This window comes from Pelophylax lessonae, assembly GCF_965119305.1.
Source record: "Pelophylax lessonae genome assembly, chromosome: 5".
Classification (NCBI taxonomy): domain Eukaryota; kingdom Metazoa; phylum Chordata; class Amphibia; order Anura; family Ranidae; genus Pelophylax; species Pelophylax lessonae.
This window is the reverse complement of record NC_138772.1, coordinates 57,922,544-57,947,643: the sequence shown is the minus strand read 5'-3', so window position 1 is coordinate 57,947,643 and position 25,100 is coordinate 57,922,544. Positions and strand designations below refer to the sequence as shown.

The window sequence follows — 25,100 nt, the reverse complement described above, 5'->3', positions numbered from 1 at the left end:
CACTGCTGCCTTATATATACAGTGCTCCGGCTCTCTGCCCCCCTCCCCCTGGGTCACACTGCTGCCTTATATACACAGTGCTCCGGCTCTCTGCCCCCCTCCCGCTGGGTCACACTGCTGCCTTATATACACAGTGCTCCGGCTCTCTGCCCCCCTCCCGCTGGGTCACACTGCTGCCTTATATACACAGTGCTCCGGCTCTCTGCCCCCCTCCCCCTGGGTCACACTGCTGCCTTATATACACAGTGCTCCAGCTCTCTGCCCCCCTCCCCCTGGGTCACACTGCTGCCTTATATACACAGTGCTCCGGCTCTCTGCCCCCCCCCCCCTGGGTCACACTGCTGCCTTATATACACAGTGCTCCGGCTCTCTGCCCCGCTCCCCCTGGGTCACACTGCTGCCTTATATACACAGTGCTCCGGCTCTCTGCCCCCCTCCCCCTGGGTCACACTGCTGCCTTATATACACAGTGCTCCGGCTCTCTGCCCCCCTCCCCCTGGGTCACACTGCTGCCTTATATACACAGTGCTCCGGCTCTCTGCCCCCCTCCCCCTGGGTCACACTGCTGCCTTATATACACAGTGCTCCGGCTCTCTGCCCCCCCCCCCCCCGGGTCACACTGCTGCCTTATATACACAGTGCTCCGGCTCTCTGCCCCGCTCCCCCCGGGTCACACTGCTGCCTTATATACACAGTGCTCCGGCTCTCTGCCCCCCTCCCCCTGGGTCACACTGCTGCCTTATATACACAGTGCTCCGGCTCTCTGCCCCCCTCCCCCTGGGTCACACTGCTGCCTTATATACACAGTGCTCCGGCTCTCTGCCCCGCTCCCCCCGGGTCACACTGCTGCCTTATATACACAGTGCTCCGGCTCTCTGCCCCCCTCCCCCTGGGTCACACTGCTGCCTTATATACACAGTGCTCCGGCTCTCTGCCCCCCTCCCCCTGGGTCACACTGCTGCCTTATATACACAGTGCTCCGGCTCTCTGCCCCCCCCCCCTGGGTCACACTGCTGCCTTATATACACAGTGCTCCGGCTCTCTGCCCCGCTCCCCCTGGGTCACACTGCTGCCTTATATACACAGTGCTCCGGCTCTCTGCCCCCCTCCCCCTGGGTCACACTGCTGCCTTATATACACAGTGCTCCGGCTCTCTGCCCCCCTCCCCCTGGGTCACACTGCTGCCTTATATACACAGTGCTCCGGCTCTCTGCCCCCCTCCCGCTGGGTCACACTGCTGCCTTATATACACAGTGCTCCGGCTCTCTGCCCCCCCCCCCCTGGGTCACACTGCTGCCTTATATACACAGTGCTGCGGCTCTCTGCCCCGCTCCCCCTGGGTCACACTGCTGCCTTATATACACAGTGCTCCGGCTCTCTGCCCCCCCCCCCCCCGGGTCACACTGCTGCCTTATATACACAGTGCTCCGGCTCTCTGCCCCCCTCCCCCTGGGTCACACTGCTGCCTTATATACACAGTGCTCCGGCTCTCTGCCCCCCTCCCCCTGGGTCACACTGCTGCCTTATATACACAGTGCTCCGGCTCTCTGCCCCCCTCCCGCTGGGTCACACTGCTGCCTTATATACACAGTGCTCCGGCTCTCTGCCCCCCCCCCCCCCCTGGGTCACACTGCTGCCTTATATACACAGTGCTCCGGCTCTCTGCCCCCCCCCCCCCTGGGTCACACTGCTGCCTTATATACACAGTGCTCCGGCTCTCTGCCCCGCTCCCCCTGGGTCACACTGCTGCCTTATATACACAGTGCTCCGGCTCTCTGCCCCCCCCCCCCGGGTCACACTGCTGCCTTATATACACAGTGCTCCGGCTCTCTGCCCCCCTCCCCCTGGGTCACACTGCTGCCTTATATACACAGTGCTCCGGCTCTCTGCCCCGCTCCCCCTGGGTCACACTGCTGCCTTATATACACAGTGTTCCGGCTCTCTGCCCCGCTCCCCCTGGGTCACACTGCTGCCTTATATACACAGTGCTCCGGCTCTCTGCCCCCCTCCCCCTGGGTCACACTGCTGCCTTATATACACAGTGCTCCTGCTCTCTGCCCCCCTCCCCCTGGGTCACACTGCTGCCTTATATACACAGTGCTCTGGCTCTCTGCCCCCCTCTGCTCCCCCTACCCCCACACTCTGCATCACACTGCTGCCTTACACAGACTCATCATTGGATCTCACCTCCTTATCCAGGATGTGGATATTATGTGCTCAAGCTCTCTGCTTCCTCACACAGTCTTATCAGCGCTGCCATTTGAAGTGCCCGCCTTCCCTTCTCACTCTCTGCAATACTCCCAGCACCTCCTTCTGAGTTTACAGGAGCCAGAACTACAGAACAGACATTGGATATCTGACTGTCAGCAGGCATTGGGAACCCTGGGAACATTGGGGAGGTAAACATCTGCTACAATGCTTATTTACAGTAGAACTCCTGGGGATCATCAAAATTTTCCCGTGTACAACTAGTTGGTGACCGCTGCTTTAGAGTACCAAATAATGCACTACTAGACTGGCAGCTACTAAGGCCTTCAGCTTTGGGTTGGGGCAGGGTAAGGGGTTGTCAGAATAAGTGTGCACTTTACATATACACCTTCATAACTGGAAGAAACAAGTACAGAATCTCCTTATCCCTTCCTTCTCCATAGCATTAGAAGTATTGCTTTACTTCAGATGCTCTTTAAAGCATAACTCTATATAAAGATCATTATTAAACTCAGGTATCCATTCATTTAAAAAATGATTTTTTTTTTTTTTTTTTTTGGTTGCAATAACTATTCCTAATTGTAATTATTAGTGAACTATATAGAATAGATTACAGCCAAAAAGGTCAAAGAAATAGTAATGAAGATATTATCAACCCATTACATATAGCAGACTTATAGCATATAATCAGAATTGGTCATACATCATATACAGTCACAGTATGCAGATGCCAACTAATTATTATATATTTCCTTCCTGTAATCCCCAGCAAACAGGGACTACGACTGAAGAAAGCAGGCCATCAGTGGGAGCCATTCAGGATCTACTCAACTGTACTGTGCCCCTGATCTAACAGAGACAAAATGGAGCACAGTGGTGATCTCAGCAGTGGAGTGATGATCCTTCATTGTCCAGTCAGCAGACTGAGAGCTGGAGGTGACAAAGCTGTACTGTTTAAAGAGGTTGTAAACCCATACGAAATTTTTTTTTTTTTTTTTCGACCTGAAAGAGAACACATAATGAGCTAGTGTGCATCGCATACTAGCTCATTATGAAATACTTACCTTAGAACGAGCCCCCGCCGTGCCGTCCGCTTAGCTGTATGACGGGCGACATGTCCAGTCGCCCGTCTTCTGGGATCGCGGCATCCGGCCATCTGATTGGCTGGAGCCGCGGTGACGTCACTCCCGCGCACGTGCGCGGGAGCCGACAGTCACGGCACAGAGCTCTGAAGAAACAGCACCAGCGGCCGTTCCTTCAGAGCGCATGCGCCAGTGACGTCAGTGCCTGCATGTAAGGTAAATATCTCCTAAACGGTACATGTTTAGGAGATATTTACAGTACCTATAGGTAAGCCTTATCATAGGCTTACCTATAGGTAAAAGTGTCAGAGGAGGGTTTACTTCCTCTTTAAGTCCGGGCCATAGATGGTGGGAATTTCTTTCCTGCAACCACATGTTGCTGGAAATAAATTCGTACAATTCCCCCATCAACACAGACAGTGCTGACAGGGGAATCCCTGCTGCGGAGCAATTGTCTGGGAGAAGACCGTGATTATTGCTAGTGGCTAAAGCAGGCGCTAGCAATAGCAGGCTGTTTGTACCCAAGCTGACTGATCAATCAACTTGGCACATTTAGCCCGCCCACACATGGTTCGAATCTCGGCCGGTTCAGTCTATGGTCGGTTTAAGATGGGCAAAAGTGAGGTCACTGACCTGGCTCTGCTGTCTGGATCACAGAACTGGCTGCACAGAATAAAAATCTTTTAAGTGGGTAAATTTACATACATGTATTTCAAATGTGTATTTGTCTCTGTTTGGAGATAAGCTTTCCACAGTTACAGGGCTATGTGCACAGATAAACATCAACTTAACATTGCTATATGAAATGTAATATAAATAAGCACCTTTTTCTTCTCACAAGGTCTGAGCTTTATAATATCTTCATCTGTTAGAGCTCCTGAGGTCACCGTTCCAGTTTTGGTTTCACCATCACCTGTAATCTGCTTATCAGTGCTGGGAGGAGCAATCAGTTGCTCCGTTGTCACACTGTCAGCTGTTGGAGGCTCAGGATCACCTTTGACCTTTGTAGATTTTTGGGGTTTGTTCAAAAGTTTTAGGAACTTGTCAGTTTTGTCAAACGGAACCTTCTTTTTCCGCAGCTGTATCTGCAGCGCTTTGTCCAAACCGTTCCTAACCGGGGCTTTGCCTTCCCACTGCTTGACCAGTTCCTGGTTTATGAGGTTCTTGAAATCCTCTCCCAAATGGGATTTGGCGAAGCGGCATGAGATGCCATAGATGCATTTACCGAATGTCTCATAGAGGTGACACTTGGGACCGATATCTTCCTGCTTCTCTGACAGATATTTCTCCACATCATGTAAGAACTTACATTTCTCACCAAAGAAGCACTTGCTGGCGCATTCCTAGTTTCAGAAAGAAAATGGGCAACGTTACGACCCAATCCATTTTATACAGAGAATGATAAAATCACATCAGGTCCATTAATGAGCTTTTACCACCGGAGTAAACTGAACTTGTTTTATTTTCCTAGAGAATTAAAGAGACCCGGTCATCAGATCATTCATTTCAACACCAATTTTACCTAAAAAATTCTATGTGAATTTAGTTTATTTTGTGGATGTGATTTACCTGTAAAAGCCTCCCTTGTGTAGACATCCAAAAGCCTTGGGATAACTACTGGCCGCCGCCACCTTGGATGTGATGTTAGCAGCCCCAGCAGACTCAGAGCTGTCACTTAAAGCGGAGTTCCAGCCATTTCACTCACCTGTCCAACGGTCCAGAGATGCGGCCGCCCGAAGCCTCGATCCTCTCCCTCGGCGCCGGCATCACTGCTGTGGGCACCCGGCTGTGACAGTTTGCGGCTTCACAGCGGGGTACCCACTGCGCATGCGCGAGTCGCGCTGCGCGCCGTGATTGGCCGGCAATCTTCTGGGACCTCTGACATGTCCCAGAAGATTGCAGGGAGGGAGGGGGAGAGGAGAACTTCCGCTCAGGGCGCCGCGGCGCTCCGAGCGGAAGTGGGAGCGGGTACCTGTCAAAACTAGGTACCCGCTCCCCCCCCGCTCCCCCCCCAAAAAATGTGGCATGTCAGGGGGTTAGGACCACCTAAAGCGGAAGTTCCACTTTTGGGTGGAACTCCGCTTTAACTGACACTCTATAGCAGGGATCTTCAAACTACGGCCCTTCAGCTGTTGCGGAACTACGCGTCCCATAAGGCATTGTTAACCACATAACGACCGCTCACATTGCTGCTACTGCGTCAATGTGGCTCGCTCCCGCTGATTTCAGTCACAGCGGGAGTCGGGCCAGGGGAGGAGCGGCGGCGATCGCCGCTGCTCTTCCCCGATCGTCGGGGAATCGAGTTTGGAGATCCGCCCGCTTGTGTAAACAAAGCAGGCGGATCTCCTAAGTGACAGACAGGGTCAGATTGCAGAGTTCAGCATAGCTGAACCTGCGATCTGGCCCTGTGTCACTCAGTCACCTCCCCCCACACACGTCAGTAAGCACCAGGCATACATTAACCCCTCCCTCTCCAATAAAATTAACCCCTTCCCTGCCAGTGTCATTTTTACAGTAACAGTGCATATATATATAGCACTGATTACTGTAGTAATGTCACTGGTCCCCCCAAAAGTGTCAAAAATGTCAGTCAAGGGTCCGATCTGTCCGCCGCAATAAAAAAAAAAAAAAAAAAAAAAAAAAAAACACAACACCAAAAATGACAGAAATCTTTCTCTTAGTAAACGCAATAACTTTTGCGCAAACCAATCAAAATACGCTTATTGCAATTTTTTTTTACCAAAAATAGGTAGCAGAAAAGAAATTGGCCAAAAATGATAAAAAAAATTTGATTTTTAAATTTTTTTGTGGGGAATTTCATATAAAAAAATGTGAAAAATATTGTTTATTTTTTCAAAATTTTCGCTCTTTTTTGGTTTATAGCGCAAAAAGTAAAAATCGCACAGGTGATCAAATACCACCAAAAGAAAGCTCTGTTTGTGGGAAAAAAAATACGTAAATTTCATTTGGGTACGGCACTGCATGACCGCGCAATTGTCAGTTAAAGTCGCACAGTGCCGAATCGCAAAAAGTGGCCTGGACGTAAAATCCTCCGGTGGTAAAGTGGTTAAACGCTGACATTCACAGACATTACTAGGCATTATGGGTATTGTAGTCCCAGAACAATTGGAGGGCCATAGTTTAGAGACCGCTGCTCTATAGTATTTACTTTCCTGACAGCTACATTAAAGGTTATGTAGGGAAGTTAGGGTAGGGGTGGAGGAGCTGGGCCAGCACAGAGTATCTAGAAAGTCCAAGGAGAACAGGGCTAGAATGTGAGAAAAGAGGTGGCTGTGCTTAGGGACGGACTATTCATATTCTTTAGCAAGTTGACAGGCAAATTGCAAATGAATATAAAAATCCAATGGCAGGAACACCTTGACAAAAAAATAGGTCACAGACAAGCATCGAGAAGAAAAAAAAAAAAGAAGAAGCAGCGAGAGGGATGGGGGGGGGGGGGGTTAAAAAATGTTCCTGCTGTACTTGCTGTCTCTCTTTCCACTAGTGAGCTTTCTCATCACTTCCTGTTCCTCTGACTTTAATGCAACAGGAAGTGAGGGTACATCTCCCCACAGGCAGCAATACAAAACTGGAAAAAAAAAAAAAAAGCTTTAGGTGAACTTGGCTTTAGCTAAAGTGTCAGCTTCATGGAGGGCGTGGAAAGAAACATATAACCAGCAGGGTTGCTTAAAAAGTTCAGCTTTTTGTTATGCTGCTTAAACCTTTTTTCCCAAACTGTTGAGTACCTGCTTAAACGTGTTAGCTGAAGGTGGGCTATTATTTGTTTTCCTTTTCTCCATTTAAATCTACATGTCCATCGAACACCTCACTATCTGCAGAGTGACCGTATTGCTGCAGGACTTTGCTATAGAAGGAACAGCGTTGTCACCCTATTATTGGAATTGAGAACACTGTAGATCTGCTGGTAGGATCAACAGGTTCAAGTTACTATGTCAAGCCCTCACATGTGGAAGTTCTCAGGGAAGAACATTCAAATTGCCAAATTAGAGGACAACTGGACTAGAAGATACTCTGCCTTTACACACACATGAACTTTAATGGCATCCCAGTCTTAGGCCCCTTTCACACAGGCGGACCGTTCAGATCCGCCTGTCCGTTTTTTTGGCGGATCTGAACGGTCCCCCCATGCATCTCTATGGGGCATCGGATGTCAGCGGAGACATGTCCGCTGACACCCGATCCGTCAAATCTGGACAGATGGAAACCCTATTTTCCATCTGTCCAGCGGATCGGATGAGAACGGACCGACGGTCCGTTCCCATCCGATTCCCCCATAGGGATCTATGGGGCTGTGACAGCTGTGTCTCCGCATCTATGGGGCGGAGAACAGCTGTCATTCTGCTCAGCGGGGGATCAGCGGATTGATCCCCCGCTGAGAAAAGCGGAGTCCGTTTGACGGACTTACTGTGTGAAAGGAGCCTTAGTCCATAGGGTTCAATATTGAGTTGGCCCACCCTTTGCAGCTATAACAGCTTCAACTCTTCTGGGAAGGCTGTCCACAAGGTTTAGGATTGTCTATGGGAATGTTTGACCATTCTTCCAGAAGCGCATTTGTGAAGTCAGGCACTGATGTGGAAGAGAAGGCCTGGCTCACAGTCTCCGCTCTAATTCGCCAGTGCACAAATCAAGATCTATAAAGACATGGGTAAACAAGTTTGGGGTGAAGGAACTTGACTGGCCTGCACAGAGTCCTAACCTCAACCCGATAGAACACCTGCACTTTAAGCCATAACCATCAAAGATATAAGAAAGAAATGCTTGAGAAATTATATTATATTATATATATATATATATATATATATATATATATATATATATATATATTTCACTATTTTAATTGAATTACTGAAATAAACTGTTTGATGATATTCTAATTTTATGAGATGCACCTGTATGTTTATCCCAAGTATATTTGAATCCACTGACTGTTGATTGACTCACGACCTCAGCTGGAAGCCTTTTGCAAGCATAATCTACCAAACTTTTCATAAAATATTAATGTCTAAGATTAGTTATGCACTTTGCTTGTGCAAGTTTGAGGTCCCCGTGTTCTTGATTTCGGCTTCATGAACATGGGTGCATAACCTCAAACTAGCAGGAAGAAAATTCTAAATAAATCTTATACAGAATTTTTTTATCAAAAAGGGTAGTTGATGATTGGAACAGGCTTCCACCAGAGGTAGTGAGTCAATCAACAGTAAGTGGATTAAATATACTTGGGACAAACAAAGATCTATACTCAAGACAGAAAAGTTTACAAAAAAATCAAACATGTATAAAAAAAGAAAAAAAAGAAGCCGATTTAAAACTTCAAAGTGAATCTCCTACATCCTCCTCTCCCCTGCCTCTATTCTCTGCACTCGCACACTGTCAAAATGACAGCCAGGAATTGCGAAGTATAAAATAGCATGAGCAGCTGTCAAAATGCAGATAGTCTGCAAGCGTCATTGAGTAAGGCCCCTTTCACACTTGTGCGACTTGAAAGTCGCACGATTTTACCGTGATTTTGATGCAATTTTGACTGGGCTTATAATGTCTTTTCCCTCAAAACGCACCAAAATCATGCCAAAAGTAGTGCAGGGACTACTTTGAAGTCGGTGCAACTTCAAGTCGCACAGATATGAATGGGGCTCATTGGAAATAATGGAGAACGACTTGTCATGCAATTTTGCAGTCCCAAATCGCATGACAAGTCGCACAAGTGTGAAAGGGGCCTAATACAGTGTAACAATGTTTTGTTACATTGTATTGACCTAGTGCAATTTTAAGCCTCCATTCACACTGGTGGGACTCTGAAATCGTGCTGATTCATCGCAATTTCAAAGCCGCACATCAATGCGATTTGCACTGCTGATTTCATTGCAGCTTGCCACTTCATACAACAGAAGCTTAGGTAAGTCACAATGAAATCTGCAAAAAGTAGCGACTGAACCTTTTTCCAAGTCGCAACTAATTGAAGGTTCCAGTGTTGACAACGGGGTGCCACTTGTCATGCAATTTGGAACTGTTAAATCGCACCAGTGTGAACGGGGGCTAAGTGTGACACATTAGAGAATAAAATGTATACTTTGTATTCACAGTAAAACTATTTCCTTTTATCTCACCTGTACGATCGAGGGACACAACCGCTGCTGTTCATATTCGTTATATTTCACATGAGGGCGACTCTTGTTCTGGCCTCTGGCTCTTTTCTTCTCTGTCTTGTGCTCTGTAGTCTTATCACTCTGCTCTTCCGACTCCTTTGTGGAATCATCCAGTTTAATCTTTTTTGCAACAGGCTCTGCTGTGCCACTATTACAGTCATCATTCTCCCCGGCCTTGTTACACGGCTCTTCTGTAACTTCTTTACCATCAGCATCAAGGTATCCATGAAACTTCTCCTTGGTAGTTAAATGTCTGTAGATAGAATACACAAAATACTAGTATCACAGAGATGTACATTTAAGGCTCCATGTACACGGGACGCTGGAAATGGTCGTTTAGGAGCAGTTGGGCGTTTTTTTCAGAAGCCCCTGAACCCATCTACATTTTATCTTATCTGTCCATGTACACCAGGTCGTTTACAGTCATTTGCAGGCAGTTGCGTTCAGGGACTTTTTTTAGAACGCAATTATTTGCGTTCGAACGTGTGTTTCCCGGCTTTTCAAACGCACAAACGCGTCTGAACACGTCTGAACGTGATGACCCGCGTTTAGCGTTCGCGTTTTTTCCATTTTAAAGGGGAATAATTTTTTTGACCTCTAGGAACGCTTCTAAACGCAAACGCCCCTAAACGCCCGCTAAACGCTGGTACAAACGCGACCGAACGGACGTTTCAAACGTCCTAAAAATTCCAGCATTCAAAGGGACTTTTAACAATGTCCCGTGTACATGGAGCCTTAGGGATAGGACTACTACAGCGAACCACTATAGATAAAAGAAAACAAACGCTTTTGTATATGGCAACCCTAGAATGACTGTGCTCTGTATTTGTGATAAAATGGAAGAATGACTCTTAGTTACTGCCCTTAGTACTTGCTAATGCTGGCTCGTATTAAATTTCCTTTTTACAAGGAGCAGAATGAACAGAGTTCCCAGTAACAGACTCCTCCTCAATCTGAGGCTTTGCTTAGCAGAAGAGTGAGTTGTTCCCATGTAAATGGTCATTGTAATCTGGGGGTACCAGCATTTCTGCTTGCTTTCTCCTTTGTAGGAGTGCTGGCAAATTGTGCCAGTTTAGATGCGGCATCCTTTTTCCGGGTAGCATAAGAGACAGGAGGGACATTGCCATCTCGGGCAGACTATCTGCTGATTTGGATTCCTTTTTGTTATTGTTTGGTCATCCCAGGGGGGAGCATAATGTATTGTCACTGGTGGGTTACAGCAAAGTTCCAGTACATCTTGGGCAGAGCAGCCATTAGAAATCACTGGGCCCCATACAGCCTACCTAACAGGGCCCAAATTAAAAGTTTTTTTTTTTTTTTTTTTTAATTATTTTTTACTTTTTTTTTTTTTTAAATATCTAAACAGACCCCTGACATTTCACCTTTGAGAAATAGAAAGGAATTGAGGACACAGATTCTTCAGTTCCTTTCTCTGTAGCCTCAGCTGCACTAAAGATGAATGAACAGGAGACAGAGGCTCCTGCTCATTCATAAATTGAAGGATAGTAAACGCAGTTTACTACGATCAGTTATGAATGGAAACAGGGGGGGATTAGTACCGACCACTCACTGTGTCCAATTCAGAAAAGGAAGACATATTTACCGGCCCCTTCCCCCACTCTCTATGCTCTTGTGTACCTGCAGCAGCCAGCGGGAGAGGAAAGCCGGCAGCGCTGCAGAGGGAGGAAGGGGAGACCGGGCACACAGGTGGGAATCAGATGTGTGGCAGCACAGGGAGGGGGAATCAGTGCAGGGGGATGGGAGGACAATTAAAGGACGTTGCACTGTGTCTGTGTCGCTCTCTCTCCAGCAGCTGAAAGCCAGTTTTTCCCCATCTCCCTCCCACCGGCTTTCAGCTGCTGGAGGGAGAGAAACACAGACAGTGCTTCGTTCTGTAATTGTCCTCCCATCCTGCCGCAATGATCTCCCTGTCCTCCTGCCGTCCGGGTCCCCTACAGGAGGTGGGGTGGTACCCCACTATCAGCGACCCTGCCTATAAGAGCCTGTAAACTTGGCGGTGGAGAGTATTCCAGGATTTGCAGTGGGAGGCATTCACTTTCAGCCATGCCCTCCTGGATTGACTATGCTGACCTACATATGGATTCAAGCCACATCACCCCCCCCCCCCCCCCCCTATAAGAGGCTCAAAGTTTCCCCTGTTCTTGCAGAGAAAGGAGTTGCCTCTCCCTTTTTTTCCTTTTATTTTCCCTTTACTTGCTTATTCTTTTCCTTCACTACTCACCTGTCACTCACTCCATATGCAGGTAGTCTCCTGGTTGGGACCCTAGTGCTGAAAAGCTAACCACTAAACCTAACCAACTTAATATTGTTTTAGAGGTAACTTTCTGAAAGCAAACCCAAGCTTTGCCCTTGCATAGCAAATTCTCTTTAAATTAAACATAGAAAGAACTTTCTTTTTCTTTGCACCAAATTTAAAGCGGAGCTCCACTCAAAAGGGGAAGTTCCGCTTTAAGGCCTGTTCCTACGTTCCTCTGACATTTGGCTTTTTGCTGTGGGGGAAGGGGAGGGGGAGCGGGTACCTGGTTTTAACAGGTACTTGCTCCCATTTCCCCTCGGATTGCCCCTAGGTGATCTGAGCGTTAGTTCTCCTTCCCCCCTCCCTACCTGCAGTCTTCTGGGACATGTCACAGGTCTCAGAAGACTGTGGGACCATTCACAATGGGCAGCGCACCTCACGCATGTGCAGTGGGCACCTGGCTGTAAAGCCACAAGCTGTCACAGCTGGGTGCCCACTGTTAAGATGCCGGCACCAAGGACCGAAGACGATACACGGAGCCCCCTCGGATGAGCACAGTGCTGGATCCTGGTACAGGATCTGCTTTTATAAAGTCAGCAACTACAGCTCTCGTAGCTGCTGACTTTTTATTTTCATAAACTGACTGGAGCTCCTCTTTAATAACCCAGCCACACAAAGTGATCGGGAAATTGTCAGTGTTGCCCACACCAACCTTATTTAAATTTTTTATTATTATCTGTCCTGCAACATAAAACAATGACCACATGGACCTTCCCAGCTACTTCTTACATGAACCTCTTCAATACTTACTGAGGTTTAATAGCAGCAACACCTCGGTCAGAATCTTCAGTTACGATGATTGCTTTGCCATTTTCATGGGTTTGTTTATTTTCATCTGCCATCCTGGGAAAACAGTAAAAAAGGGTTTAGCAAAAAAAGACCCCAATAGGACCATTTTATCACCCATAAAAAAGTCATCATATGAGGGCATTTAGGAATTCAAAGCTAACCCTTGATCCTTCGGATTATGTGAAGTGACTCTATGGTCACCATCCCACTCCTTCACCATGGATAGCTTTCTAGATGCTGGTAAAGCAGCCACTTCCAGGCATTTACAAGGCTATACTTCTGCTATATGAATGCCTGTTTTTTGCCAAACAGAGCTTCGGCATTGAGCTAACGCAATGCAACTGCAGTGTGGTCCCAACTACTTCAATGGGCAAGTCTGATAGGAAGCATGTGTGACCCCCTCAGGCTGCCTTGTAGGCTTTTAGTGAGCAGTAAAATGTGGCAGGACAGCCTGTTTTTACTAAAGATGCACCAATACCTGTTTTTAAGGCCGAGTACAAATACCGACACTTTATGTCAAGTACTCGCTGAAACCAATTACCAATAGCCAGACATGGGAGTAAGTCACATATGTGCAAGTCACAAGCAAGTCTCAAGTCTTAACCTTCAAGTCTCAAGCAAGTCCCAAGTTAAGCAAGTCAAGTCGAGTCCCTGCTAAAAGTCAAGCAAGTCATTTATTTTGGTCAAGTCACAAATCAAGTCAAAATACTGATCTACCCCAATTTTCCCCTTTAAATCAGTTAAAAGTCAGTGGTCAGGAAAGGTTTTGTTTTATTTCCAACATTAACAAAACTGCTTAGTGTTTTTTTCTTGGCATATTAAAGAAACACTTTGAATGCCCAAACAGCTCAAAATCCTTCGTCCGGTCACGTTTCAACACCACAGTCACTAAAAACATGTTAAGTATTTCCATTGGTAAACAGCCAGTGTCCTAAAAATCAGAACACACTGAGGTGTTTTAAGTGACTGGGGTGTCAGAAACATAACAGGCACATTAATTTTGCTTTAACTCTTGAGAAAATGCAAATATTTAACCACTTCCCCACTGCTCACTGTGCTGCTACTGCGGCACAGTGGCTCGTTTTCATCTGGCGACGTAGGTCTACGTCACCAGACATTCCCCTCTCTCGGCGGCGCGCGTGCACAGCGGGAGTCGGGCCAGGGGAGGAGCGGCGGCGATCGCCGCTGCTCTTCCCCGATCGTCGGGGAATCTAGTTTGGAGATCCGCCCGCTTGTGTAAACAGAGCGGGCGGATCTCCTAAGTGACAAGGAGTGACAGATTGCAGTGTTCAGCATAGCTGAACATGCGATCTGTCCCTGTGTCACTCAGTCGCCTCCCTCCCCACACGTCAGTAAGCACCAGGCATACATTAACCCCTTCCCTGCCAGTGTCATTTTTACAGTAACAGTGCATATTTATAGCACTAATTACTGTAGAAATGTCACTGGTACCCCCAAAAGATTCAAAAATGTCAGTCAAGGGTCCGATCTGTGTGCCGCAATGTCGCAGTCCCGCAAAAAAAAAAAAAAAAAAAAAAAAAAAAAAAAAAATCTCAGATCGCCGCCATTACGCGTTAAAAAAAAAACACCAAAAATGACAAAAATCTTTCCCTTTGTTAGTAAACGCAATAACTTTTGCGCAAACCAATCAAAATACGCTTATTGTGATTTTTTTTTACCAAACATAAGTAGCAGAAAACAAATTGGCCAAAAATGTAAAAAAAAATTTTTTGGGGGGGAATTTCATATAAAAAAATGTGAAAAATATTGTTATTTTTTCAAAATAAACGCTCTTTTTTTGTTTATAGCGCAAAAAGTAAAAATCGCACAAGTGATCAAAATACCACCAAAAGAAAGCTCTGTTTGTGGGGAAAAAAAGGACATAAATTTCGTTTGGGTACAGCGTTGCACGACCGCGCAAATTGTCAGATAAAGTCGCACAGCGCCGAATCGCAAAAAGTGGCCCAGACGTAAGACAGCAAAATCCTCCGGTGGTAAAGTGGTTAATAACTTAAAAAAGTAAAGTCATTTTGAGTCATATGTCAAGAGACATCAGTTTTCATGTGCGTTTCAGTGAGTTTTTACAGCCTGTTTACATATGAGCTGGTCATTGTGTGATTTGAAAAGAGTCCTGGGCAATTTCTAATCTCATACACTACCATACGCAGTGGAATTTCACCTGAACCGCTGAATGAAATCGCATTGGACCAGGCTTTGAAAACGCACTTCAAACCGGCCCCCACATATGTGAACCATACCCAGGTATCGGTTTCAGTATTGGAGCACCAGCACCGATACCAGTGCAATGCTAGTTTTTACCACCTGTGTGAACGAGCCCTATGGCTTCGCCAGTTGTCAAGAGAGTGACATATGAAAGGCTCGAAGGCCTCATTCACACAGGCTAAAAATGCTCACCTGTGGATACTTGCGGCCAGAACCTCAGGTGTTCTGATCAGCAGGAGTGGCTCAGTCTGTGGAAGGCTCCTTTAACACGGGCAGTGCGCCCGACGGACTCCATTTTGCTCAGCAGGGATAGATCTGCCGATCCCCGCTGAGCAGGCGGATGACAGCTCCGTCTCTGCTCTATGTGTGGAGACGGAGCTGTCAGATCCCCGCTCTCCTCTATGGGAGATCGGATGAAAAAGGACCTCCTGTCCATTTTCATCCGATCTTATCTGATCCTCCAGACAGATGTAAAATAGGGTTTCAATCTGTTCGGATTTCACAGACAGGATTGAATCAGATAGCAGCGGGTGTCAGGGGAGATGTCTCCACTGACATCCACTGCTCCATAGGGCTGCACAGAGCATCCGATCAGTTCCACCTGAAAAACTGACAGGCGGACCGGAGCAGAAAGCCCGTGTGACAGGGGCGTAACTTAATGACGGGTGAAAGGAGCCATGCCTCCACTGTTGTAAGCTTGTATCTGTACATTCAGCATTTACTTGTGGTTAGGGGCACATGATTGGACCTTGATGCATCCTATCTACATCCAGGGGCGGACATCGCCATGTGGTGTCATTTTAAGAAAGGGTCGGGGACTTCTTTCCCTGCACTTCTTGTGAGTGGGCTGCTGCACCTGTGACATAACCATGCAAGCACGACCCGCACAGATGTGAACCTACTCTAAGGGAGAGTGGATAGGAGGGGGCTGTTAAAAACACACAATTGAGCCCTCTAACCACAAGAGACAATAAGGCATTAGAGCCGAACCCATGTGTGCAAGCATGCCAGGAAGTGTTCATCTGAACAGGCCAATCATCTGCATCCAAGGTGTGACCCTGTCAGGGGTGGATTTGATTTAAATCATGATTTTTAAAGAGCAACTGTCATCTCTGTCCTGCAGTGGCTCCTCTTCTGACCTGCTGTTGACTCACTGGCAGTCCCATTCACTTTAATGATGGTGATGCGGCAGTGACACAACAAGGTGAGGGACGTGGCAGCAGGTGAGTGGATGCCCGCTAACAGGCGCTACCATGAATAATTTGAAATGACAGGTGCTCTTTAAATGTAAGTACTCATTCTTGCTGGAAGTTAGGGTGAAATTATCTGAATACATCAATGCAGTGCATGTTATCTCAGCTTGCATTCCTTGAATTTCACCAAAAATGTAAATATTGCAGAATATACAGCCTCATGTTACATAACTAAGCTCCATTTCATGCTGAATAAAGAAAATTATTATATAAATTTTTTTGCGATTCGGCACTGCGTTACTTTAACTGGCAATTGCGCAGTTGTGTTTGACGCTGTACCCAAACAAAATGGATGTCCTTTTGTTCCCCACAAATAGAGCTTTCTTTTGGTAGTATTTTAATGCCTGTGCGGTTTTTATTTTTTGCGCTATAAACAAAATAAAGAGCAACAATTCTGAAACAAAAACAATACCGTATCTTTTACTTTCTGCTATAAAACATTCCCATTTAAATAAAAAAAGAAAAAATTAAAAATCAAAATTTTTTTCATCATTTTAGGCCAATTTGTTTTCTGCTACATATTTTTAGCAAAAATAAAATCCCAATAAGTGTATATTGATTGGTTGGTGCAAAAGTTATCGCGTCTACAAACTGGGGGAAAGATTTATGTCATTTTTATTTATTTTTTACTAGTAATGGCGGTGATCAGCAATTTTTAGCGAGACTGGGACATTGCAGCAGACAGATCGGACACCTAACTGACACTCTTGAGGGGACCAGTGACATTAATACAGTAATCAGTGCTAAAAATATGCACTGTTACTGTACTAATGACACTGGCAGGGAAGGGGTTAACACCAGGGAGCAATCAAAGGGTTAAATGTGTGCCTAGGGCAGGGTTTCTCAACTCCGGTCCTCAGGGCACACTAAGGGCCCTTTCACACATGCTGTCCGTTTGTCCATTTTTCATTCATCCGTTGACGGATGAAAAACGGACATCAATGTATCTCTATGTAAAAACTGATGACAACAGATGATCATCAGTTAACTTCCGTTTTCATCCGCTTCCGTCAATGTCCGTTTTTTTGAACGTATGAATGCCCTATTTTTCATCCGTCAAAAAAAACGGATAGGACGAAAAACAGATAAAAAACAGATGACAATGGATGAAAATCGGATAACAACTGACCAAAAACGGATGAAAAATGGATGGAAAACTGATACATTTTGATGTGACTGAACTGATGAACTGAACAGACCGTATGTGTGAAAGGGGCCTAACAGGCCAGGTTTGCAAGAAAACTGAAATACATCCCAGGTGATATCATTTGCTGCTCAGTGATTGCAGTACTCTAGTCTGTATCTCCCCAAGGTAATACTTAAAATCTGGCCTGTTAGTGGGCCCTGAGGGGGTGCTTCCTAAGTGTGTGGAGGATCGCCTCACTGGATGAACACAGAGACCTGTGTTCCTAAATAGGAGGAACACAGGATCCCTGTGTCCATCTCTGGCAGAATAGTGGTCTGCCTTGTTTACATAGGCAGACTGCCGTTCTGTCTCAATGGGGAGCGATCGCGGATGGCCGGCAGACATTGTGCGCGCCCCCACTATCTTTTACATGAAGCAACGTACAGGTACGTCGTTTCCTGTAATAGAGCCGACCTGCCGCTGTAAAACTATGGCGGCTGGTCAGCAAGTGGCAAAATAGAAAACGGTTTTTAGATAAGATTTTTATTCCAAAAGCATCTTATTAAATAAATTTGATGGAAAAAAAAATAACATTGTGTGATATATATATATATATATATATATATATATATATATATATATATATATATATATATATATATATATATATATATATATATATATACACATACACACACACACCTTAGATAGATATATATCTCGGAATTTAAAAAAATAAAAATTGTGATTTTTTTTTTCTTTTTGCCCCCGCCCCATTCATATGTGTGGCGCTGCGGAATGGCTGGCCACAGATGATTCGCCTGTACAGGTGATCGCTTCCAGTCGGACTCTCACACACGTGGGTTGGGATCCTAGTCAGAAGGAGGCTGAACTCATCACTCATTAAACATCAGCCAGTTTATTTATGGCTATGTACCATTGTGGAAACGTCCCTTCACTTCCTGTCCGAAAGAAACAACAGGAAATTAGAGGAAATCTCCCAAAGTGAGGGGCATTTCCCTTTTAGACAAATGACCCCATTGGACGTTCTGAGGGCAACTTTTGCATGTTTTTTTCTCACTGAGAGTGGTCACCTGTACAGGAAGTGGGGTGAATCTCCTGAATGGGAACACAGCAATAAAAATCTGATAGAGGTGCTAATCCTTCATTACTTCATACACAAATGTTTTGCCTAGAGATACACTTGAAGCACATTGATCTATGAATTACTTTGGGGTTGTTTTACTAAAACTGGAGAGTGAAAAATCTGGTGCAGCTGTGCATGGCAGCCAATCAGCTTCTAACTTCAGTTTGTTCAATTAAACTTTGACAAAAAAAAAAAAGCTGGAAGCTGATTGGTGCCTATACAGAGCTGCACCAGATTTTGCACTCTCCAGTTTTAGTAAATCACCCCCCAGTGAGACAGGTTTGATGCAGAATGTGCAGATGATCCTTGAGTCCTATACACTCCTAATGCCAGCAGTGCATTTCTGCTAATATGAAATACCAAAATCCCTCCATTGTCTGTGCTGAGCAATGAGCACAATATAAACACACCTAATACATCACCCAGAGTCTATAATACACAGAATATATCACACACAAGCCTATCAGAGACATAGAAAGGATCATACACACGTCTATACTGCAATGTATCACCAATGCTCTCTCCACGTTGAGCCAGGAACAGGAAATCACACCAGTGCAGCGTACTTTGCATTCCCCCATTAGAAAACAGTGCAATCCTCTAAGCTGTCTGATGGGAAACAAAGCCGCAATCATTAGGTTCCGCTCTGTTTAACTACCAAGGAGTGTCCTATGTAGACTGTCCTCCTTATTATGATGAAAGCTGCCTGGGTTTTTTGTGGCTCCAATACTTCATGAGTCAATCACCCTGATCAAGTATGTAGCCAGTGAAATCAAAACCCCTGATCTGCATATTTCCTCTAGGTTAGGGACTAAAGCCTGATCGGCCGAACGATCGGCCGTCTTTTGTCCAGGGCTGTCCTGTCTTTTGAAAACTGCAAAAGACTGCACACGAATTTTGTCGGCCAACAACAGCCGACTGCAGAAGTGATGTCATGTGATGGTTAACTTTCCCTGTGTTTTTTCTTTTCTGAGCATGCCCAGTCTTGCTAATCTGCTGTTTGTCGGCCCGAAATCTGTACTGACTGAGGAACAATCGGCCGTTCTGGTGTTGGCCAACAAAAATTTTAATGCCTGCACGACAGATTCTGTTCGGCCGAAAATGCGCTGTCAGCTGTCGGAAGCATCATACTAACAAGCCTACAATCGGCCGATCGGTCATCAGCCGAATATTTACGGCCAACAATCGGTACGTGTGTACGGGGCTTTAGAAGGTTCTGAAGCCGATGGATCAGTATTAGTCCCATTCACACAGGGAGTCCGTTCAGATCCGCCTGTCAGTTTTCTTGGCGGATCTGAACGGACGCCCCATGCATCTCTATGGGGCATCGGATGTCAGCGGAGACATGTCCACTGACATCCGATCCGATCCTTCAAAACCGGACAGATGGAAACCCTATTTTCCATCTGTCTGCTAGATCAGATCGGATGAGAACATGCAGACGGTCCGTTCCCATCCGATTTCCAAATAGAGAAGAATGGGGACCTGACAGCTCTGTCTCTGCACACAGCGCAGAGACACTGCTGTCATCCGCCTGCTCAGGGGGGATCGGCGGATCGCTGAGAAAAACTGAGTCCGCCTGACAGACTCCGGGTGTGAAAGGGGCCTTATGCCCCATACACACGTGCAGATTATCTGAAGACTTTTGTCTGAAGACTTACCAAAACCATATAATATGAGGTCAAACCTAAACACTTTCAATTTGTATGCAATCCGGCAGGCCCTTGCACTACATAGAAAAGGTAAGTCTGCAGACAAAAGTCTGCAGATAATCTGCACGTGTGTATGGGGCATTAGTGTTTCCAACCTACCAGATTGAAATTTACTGACACGACAACCAAAATTTACTGGCACAGCCAAGGTTTTACTGGCATTTCCAAAACGTTAAAAAAAATAGAAGAGCAAATTTCCGAATTTAGACTACAAACAAGTACAATATGCAAATAGCAAAGCAATTTAGGATAGATATTAACCACTTGGAGCCTAAGCCTTTTTCTGACATAAGTTAAAATCAGTATTTTTTGCTAAAAAATTACTTAGAACCCCCAAACATTATATATATATATATATATATATATATATATATATATATATATATATATATATATATATATATATTAATTTTTAGCAGAGACCCTGGAGAATAAAATGGTGACTGTTGCAATATTTTATGTCACACGGTATTTGCACAGCAGTCTATCAAATGCAATTTTTTTGGGAAGAAATACACTTTTAGGAATAAAAGAAAAACAAATCAGTAAAGTTAGCCCAATATTTTTGTATATTGTAAAAGATGATGTTAAGCCGAGTAAATAGATACCTAACATGTCATGCTTTAAAATTGCGCACACTCGTAGAATGGCGACAAACTTCGGTACTCAAAAATCTCCATAGGTGACACTTTAAAAAATTTGAACGGTTACCTGTTTAGAGTTACAGAGAAGGTCTAGTGCTAGAATTATTATTATTATTATTATTATTAATAATTATCTAATGATCAGGGCGATACCTCAAATTTGTGGTTTGAATACCGTTTACATATGCAGGCGCTACTTGCGTATGCGTTCGCTTTTGCGCATGAGGGACGGAGCGCTTTAAATTTTATGATTTAAATTTTTTTTCTTAATTATTTTATTAAATTTTTTTCTTTTTACACTATCCATTAAAAAAAACAAAAAAAAAAAAAAAACATTTTTGATCACTTTTATTGCTGTCACAAGAAATGTAAACATCCCTTGTAATAGGCAGTGACAGGTAATAGGCAGTGATAAGTACTCTTTATGGAGCGATCTGGGGTCTAAAAGTTTGGCTGTTTTGAATGCTTTGACTTTTTAACCACTTGCCGACTGCCGCACGACTATTTACGTCGGCAGTCAGCCCCTCACAGGCAGAGTAACGTAGGGCTACGTCGCTAGCCTGTGAGGGTTTTGGGAGCGAGCGCGCGCTGCCGGAGGCGCGCTCCCGCGCGGTCACGGACCCCCCCACGCGTGTGCCCGTGCGTGTGCGTGACAGCGGCAGAAAGGCAGGCGGCTAATGTAAACAAAGCCGCCTGTCATTCTTCCCTGTGTAAGAATGGAGATCATACGGTTCTGCTATGTAGGACCGTTGATCTCGGTTCTTACACATCAAGCCACAGCCAATCACAGTTAGAAGCACGCCCCTAAGACACACTTAACCCCTCCCTCTCCAATACAGTTAACTCCTTCACTGCCAGTGTCATTTTTATAGTAACAGTGCATATATATAGCACTGATTACTGTAGAAATGTCACTGGTAACCCCAAAAGTGTCAAAAATGTCAGTAACCCTAAGGTGCAAATCTTATAAAGTGCCTATAAAATGTGTAAATCACATAAAAGTGCAAATGTGCATTAATCACATGTAATCACATATAAATGTGCAAACATGCATAATCGCATGTGCATAAATTAAACAAATAAATAAAGTGGATAGATAGGTGACATAAATATGTAGTAAAAATATAATGTAAAAAAATGGATTTTTGTAAAATCTTACCGTAAAATCCTTTTCTCTTAAGCTCATTGACAGACGTAGTCCTCCTTGATTAATATCAACTCGGGTTATACTGCCCTCTACAGGAGTAGGACTAGACAGGAAAGAAAACGTTCTGGCCACACCTTAGGGGCAGTCCCAGAGGGTATATCCTCTCTCTCTCTCTGCTACAGCAAATCAGTTATATCACAAAGCAGTGTTTAGAGAATTTAACTCAACCCAACTCAAAAACAGAGGGGCGGGTACTACGTCTGTCAATGAGCTTAAGAGAAAAGGATTTTACGGTAAGATTTTACAAAAATCCATTTTTCTCTGTCGCTCATTGACAGACGTAGTCCGCCTTGATTAATATCAACTCGGGACGTCCCAAAGCAGTACCACAAATGAGGGGTAGGAAAATGGAAATCAAAATCTAATCTAGAAGGCCCAACCGGTGCCAACTAGAAGTTTTAAAGGCTCATCAATCAAAAGATGAGACTCAACTGAAATTCCAACGGAAAAAAACCCTCGAGGTAGACCACCGGTCTCCTCAAATTGCGGCCTGCAAAACCTTGCGGCCAAATGAGGCATCCGCCGATGCCATCACATCAACTTTATAAAATTTTGTAAAGGTATGCACCGACGACCGGGTAGCCGCCTTGCACACCTGGACCACTGACGCCTGATGGCGGTAGGCCCAGGAAGTACTGAGCGCTCGAGTGGAGTGCGCCTTAACAGGGAACGGAGGATTCCGACCCTTAATAGAATAAGCCTGTACCACCGTCTGTCTGATCCATTTGGAGATAGTCGCGGCAGATGCAGGCAACCCCTTTCTGGGGCCATCCGTAATCACAAAAAGTGAATCCGTCTTACGGAACGATTCCGTAGCCTTCAGGTATACCCTGATTGCCCGAACCACATCCAAGGAATGTAACGCATGTTCCCAATGATGATTGGGCTGAGGACACAAGGAAGGTAGCACAATATCTTCATTCAGATAAAAGTCTGAAACCACCTTAGGAAGAAAGGATGGCTTCGGATGAAGAACTACCTTATCCCTATGAACCACAAGATATGAGGAATGGCATGATAATGCAGCCAGTTCTGACACCCTGCGTGCAGAAGTGATAGCCACCAAGAAGGCCACCTTCTGGGATAATGTAAGCAAGGGAATCTCCCTGATATTTTCAAAGGGAGGTTTCTGCAGAACCGACAAAACCAAATTAAGATCCCAGAGCGGTAAGGGCGCGCGCACTGGCGGAGCCAAGTGCCGCACCCCCTGGATGAAATTCCGCACCAAGGAATGAGTAGCCAAAGGCTTCTGAAAGAAGATTGCTAATGCTGAAACCTGACCCTTGATAGTGCTCAAGAATAGTTTCTGCTCAACCCCCTTTTGCAGAAAAGCCAAGATTCGGGTCACCCAATAGGTACGTGGGGGAAATCCCAAAGATTCACACCACGCGATATAAGTCTTCCATTTGCGATAATAGACTTTGCTGGAAGTCGCTTTTCTTGCTTTAATTAGAGTAGGAATAACTGAAGCTGACAACCCTCTGTCCTTCAGTACCTGGGTCTCAATGGCCAGGCCATTAAAACCAGCGACTGTAAAGCACAATGGAAGATCGGTCCTTGAGACCGCAGATCCTCCCTGAGAGGAAGTCTCCAAGGAGCGTCCGCGACTAGCCTGTCCAAGTCGGTGTGACCGGCTTGACGAGGCTAGCCTAGAATTTCCAGGATAACTGGAGTTCCCTCCATCTCTATCCTGTGGAGAAATCTCAGCAGCCATCTGAGAGGAGGGAAGACATATAGTAGCTGACACTGCCTTTACAGGCCGTTCAGCGCGTCTGCTGCGTCCGCTAGAGGATCGCGGGCGCACGTTACCAACCTCCGCGCCTTCCTGTTGAGCCGATATGCCAACAGATCCACCCCCGGGATGCTCTGATGAAGACACAGATGGTGAAATCCTTGGTGATCGACCTAAGTCATCACCATGATATTGTCTGACTGGATCCGAACCGGGCTGCCCTAGAGTTGCTTGGTCCAGGCAATCCGGCAAAGTCTGATCGCTCTCTGTTCCCACACATTTATCAGAAACTTGATTCCTATCCGGAGTGATGATTTCTCCTGGTTGAGCACTAGAGACCGAAGTCACCAGACTAGAGGCTCCTTGGTCCGCTTGCTCAACCGGATGTTGGAAGGGAAGAATCGCACCGGTAGCAGTGATCGACACTCGATCCTGTATCCTGATCGTATGGTCTCCTGAACCCCTTAGTCCGGGATTCAGGAAAGCCCTGGATCTGAACACCGGTGAAGACGTCCCCCCACCCCTAAGCCGGGTGGGGGCGCACCTTCAGGCTGTATTAGCCTTATCTTCAGGTTTGGCTGAGTCGGCCTTTTGTTTGCCCGACCAGCGCCTCTTGAACCCTCCTAGAGGGGCTTTGCCTTTCCCGCTCGCCCCAGCGGAGCGAATGAACCCTTTATGAGCGGCAAAGAAAGGTCCACGCTTGTTACGAGGTCCTTTAGCTTTAGCAGCCTGCGGCAAAAAAGTGCTCTTGCCCCCAGTGACATCCTTAATGATCTCATCTAGGGTGGCCCCAAATAGGCGATTCCCCTGAAAGGGGAGATTCGCCCAAGCTTTTTTGGAACCTAGATCCGCCGACCAGCGTTTTAACCACAGCATCCGTCTGAGGACTACCGCTGACATCGATGCATGCCCTAACAAGGGAGTGGCATCCAGGGCTGCGTCACAGACGAACTGTAGTCCTTGTATAATTTGTTCCACCAAATCAGATGCTGCCTGGGGGATGCTTCTCCCCTTTAGGTAATGGCGTAACAATTTTGCCCATTCCGTTAATGTTTGTGAAACTAAACCAATGACAATCACTGGTCTAAAGGCTGACCCTATCAGGGAAAAAATAGTGCGGGACTCCGCTTCCATTTTCCGATCCACCGGATCCTTAAAGGACGGAGCGTCCTCCAACGGGAGGACAGTGGCTTTATTTAGTCTGGAAATAGGTGGATCCACCACTGGTGGTACCGTCCATTTCTTAATGAGGGATTCCTCAAACGGATAGCGTCTAGCAATGCGTTTGGAAATAGTAAGGGTTCGTTTTGGATGATCCCATTCCTCTTTAATTTTATTACCAAAACATTTGGGTAAGGGAAAAGCCTTCGCCGTCTTGGTAGGTTTACTAGTACCAAAGGGAATTTCCATCTCGGTTATCTCTGCCGGTGTAACCTCAAGTCTTAAGGTTTCCCGGACCGCCACTACTAGTGCGTCCACCAATGCTTCTTCTTGTG

At 45.9% G+C, this 25,100-nt stretch overlaps 1 protein-coding gene across 1 annotated transcript in view; it reads right to left on the bottom strand.

The window, feature by feature from the left end:
* Positions 1-12,613, bottom strand: part of DUS3L (dihydrouridine synthase 3 like) — a gene marked incomplete at its 5' end in the record, with an annotated part of 52,814 nt that extends 40,201 nt beyond the window's left edge. The window contains 3 exons of the mRNA XM_082259277.1: positions 4,115-4,633; positions 9,416-9,707; positions 12,522-12,613. Of these exons, the coding sequence (XP_082115403.1) occupies positions 4,115-4,633; positions 9,416-9,707; positions 12,522-12,613 (903 nt within the window). The remainder of the gene's footprint in view (positions 1-4,114; positions 4,634-9,415; positions 9,708-12,521) is intronic.
* Positions 12,614-25,100: the final 12,487 nt, after the last annotated feature.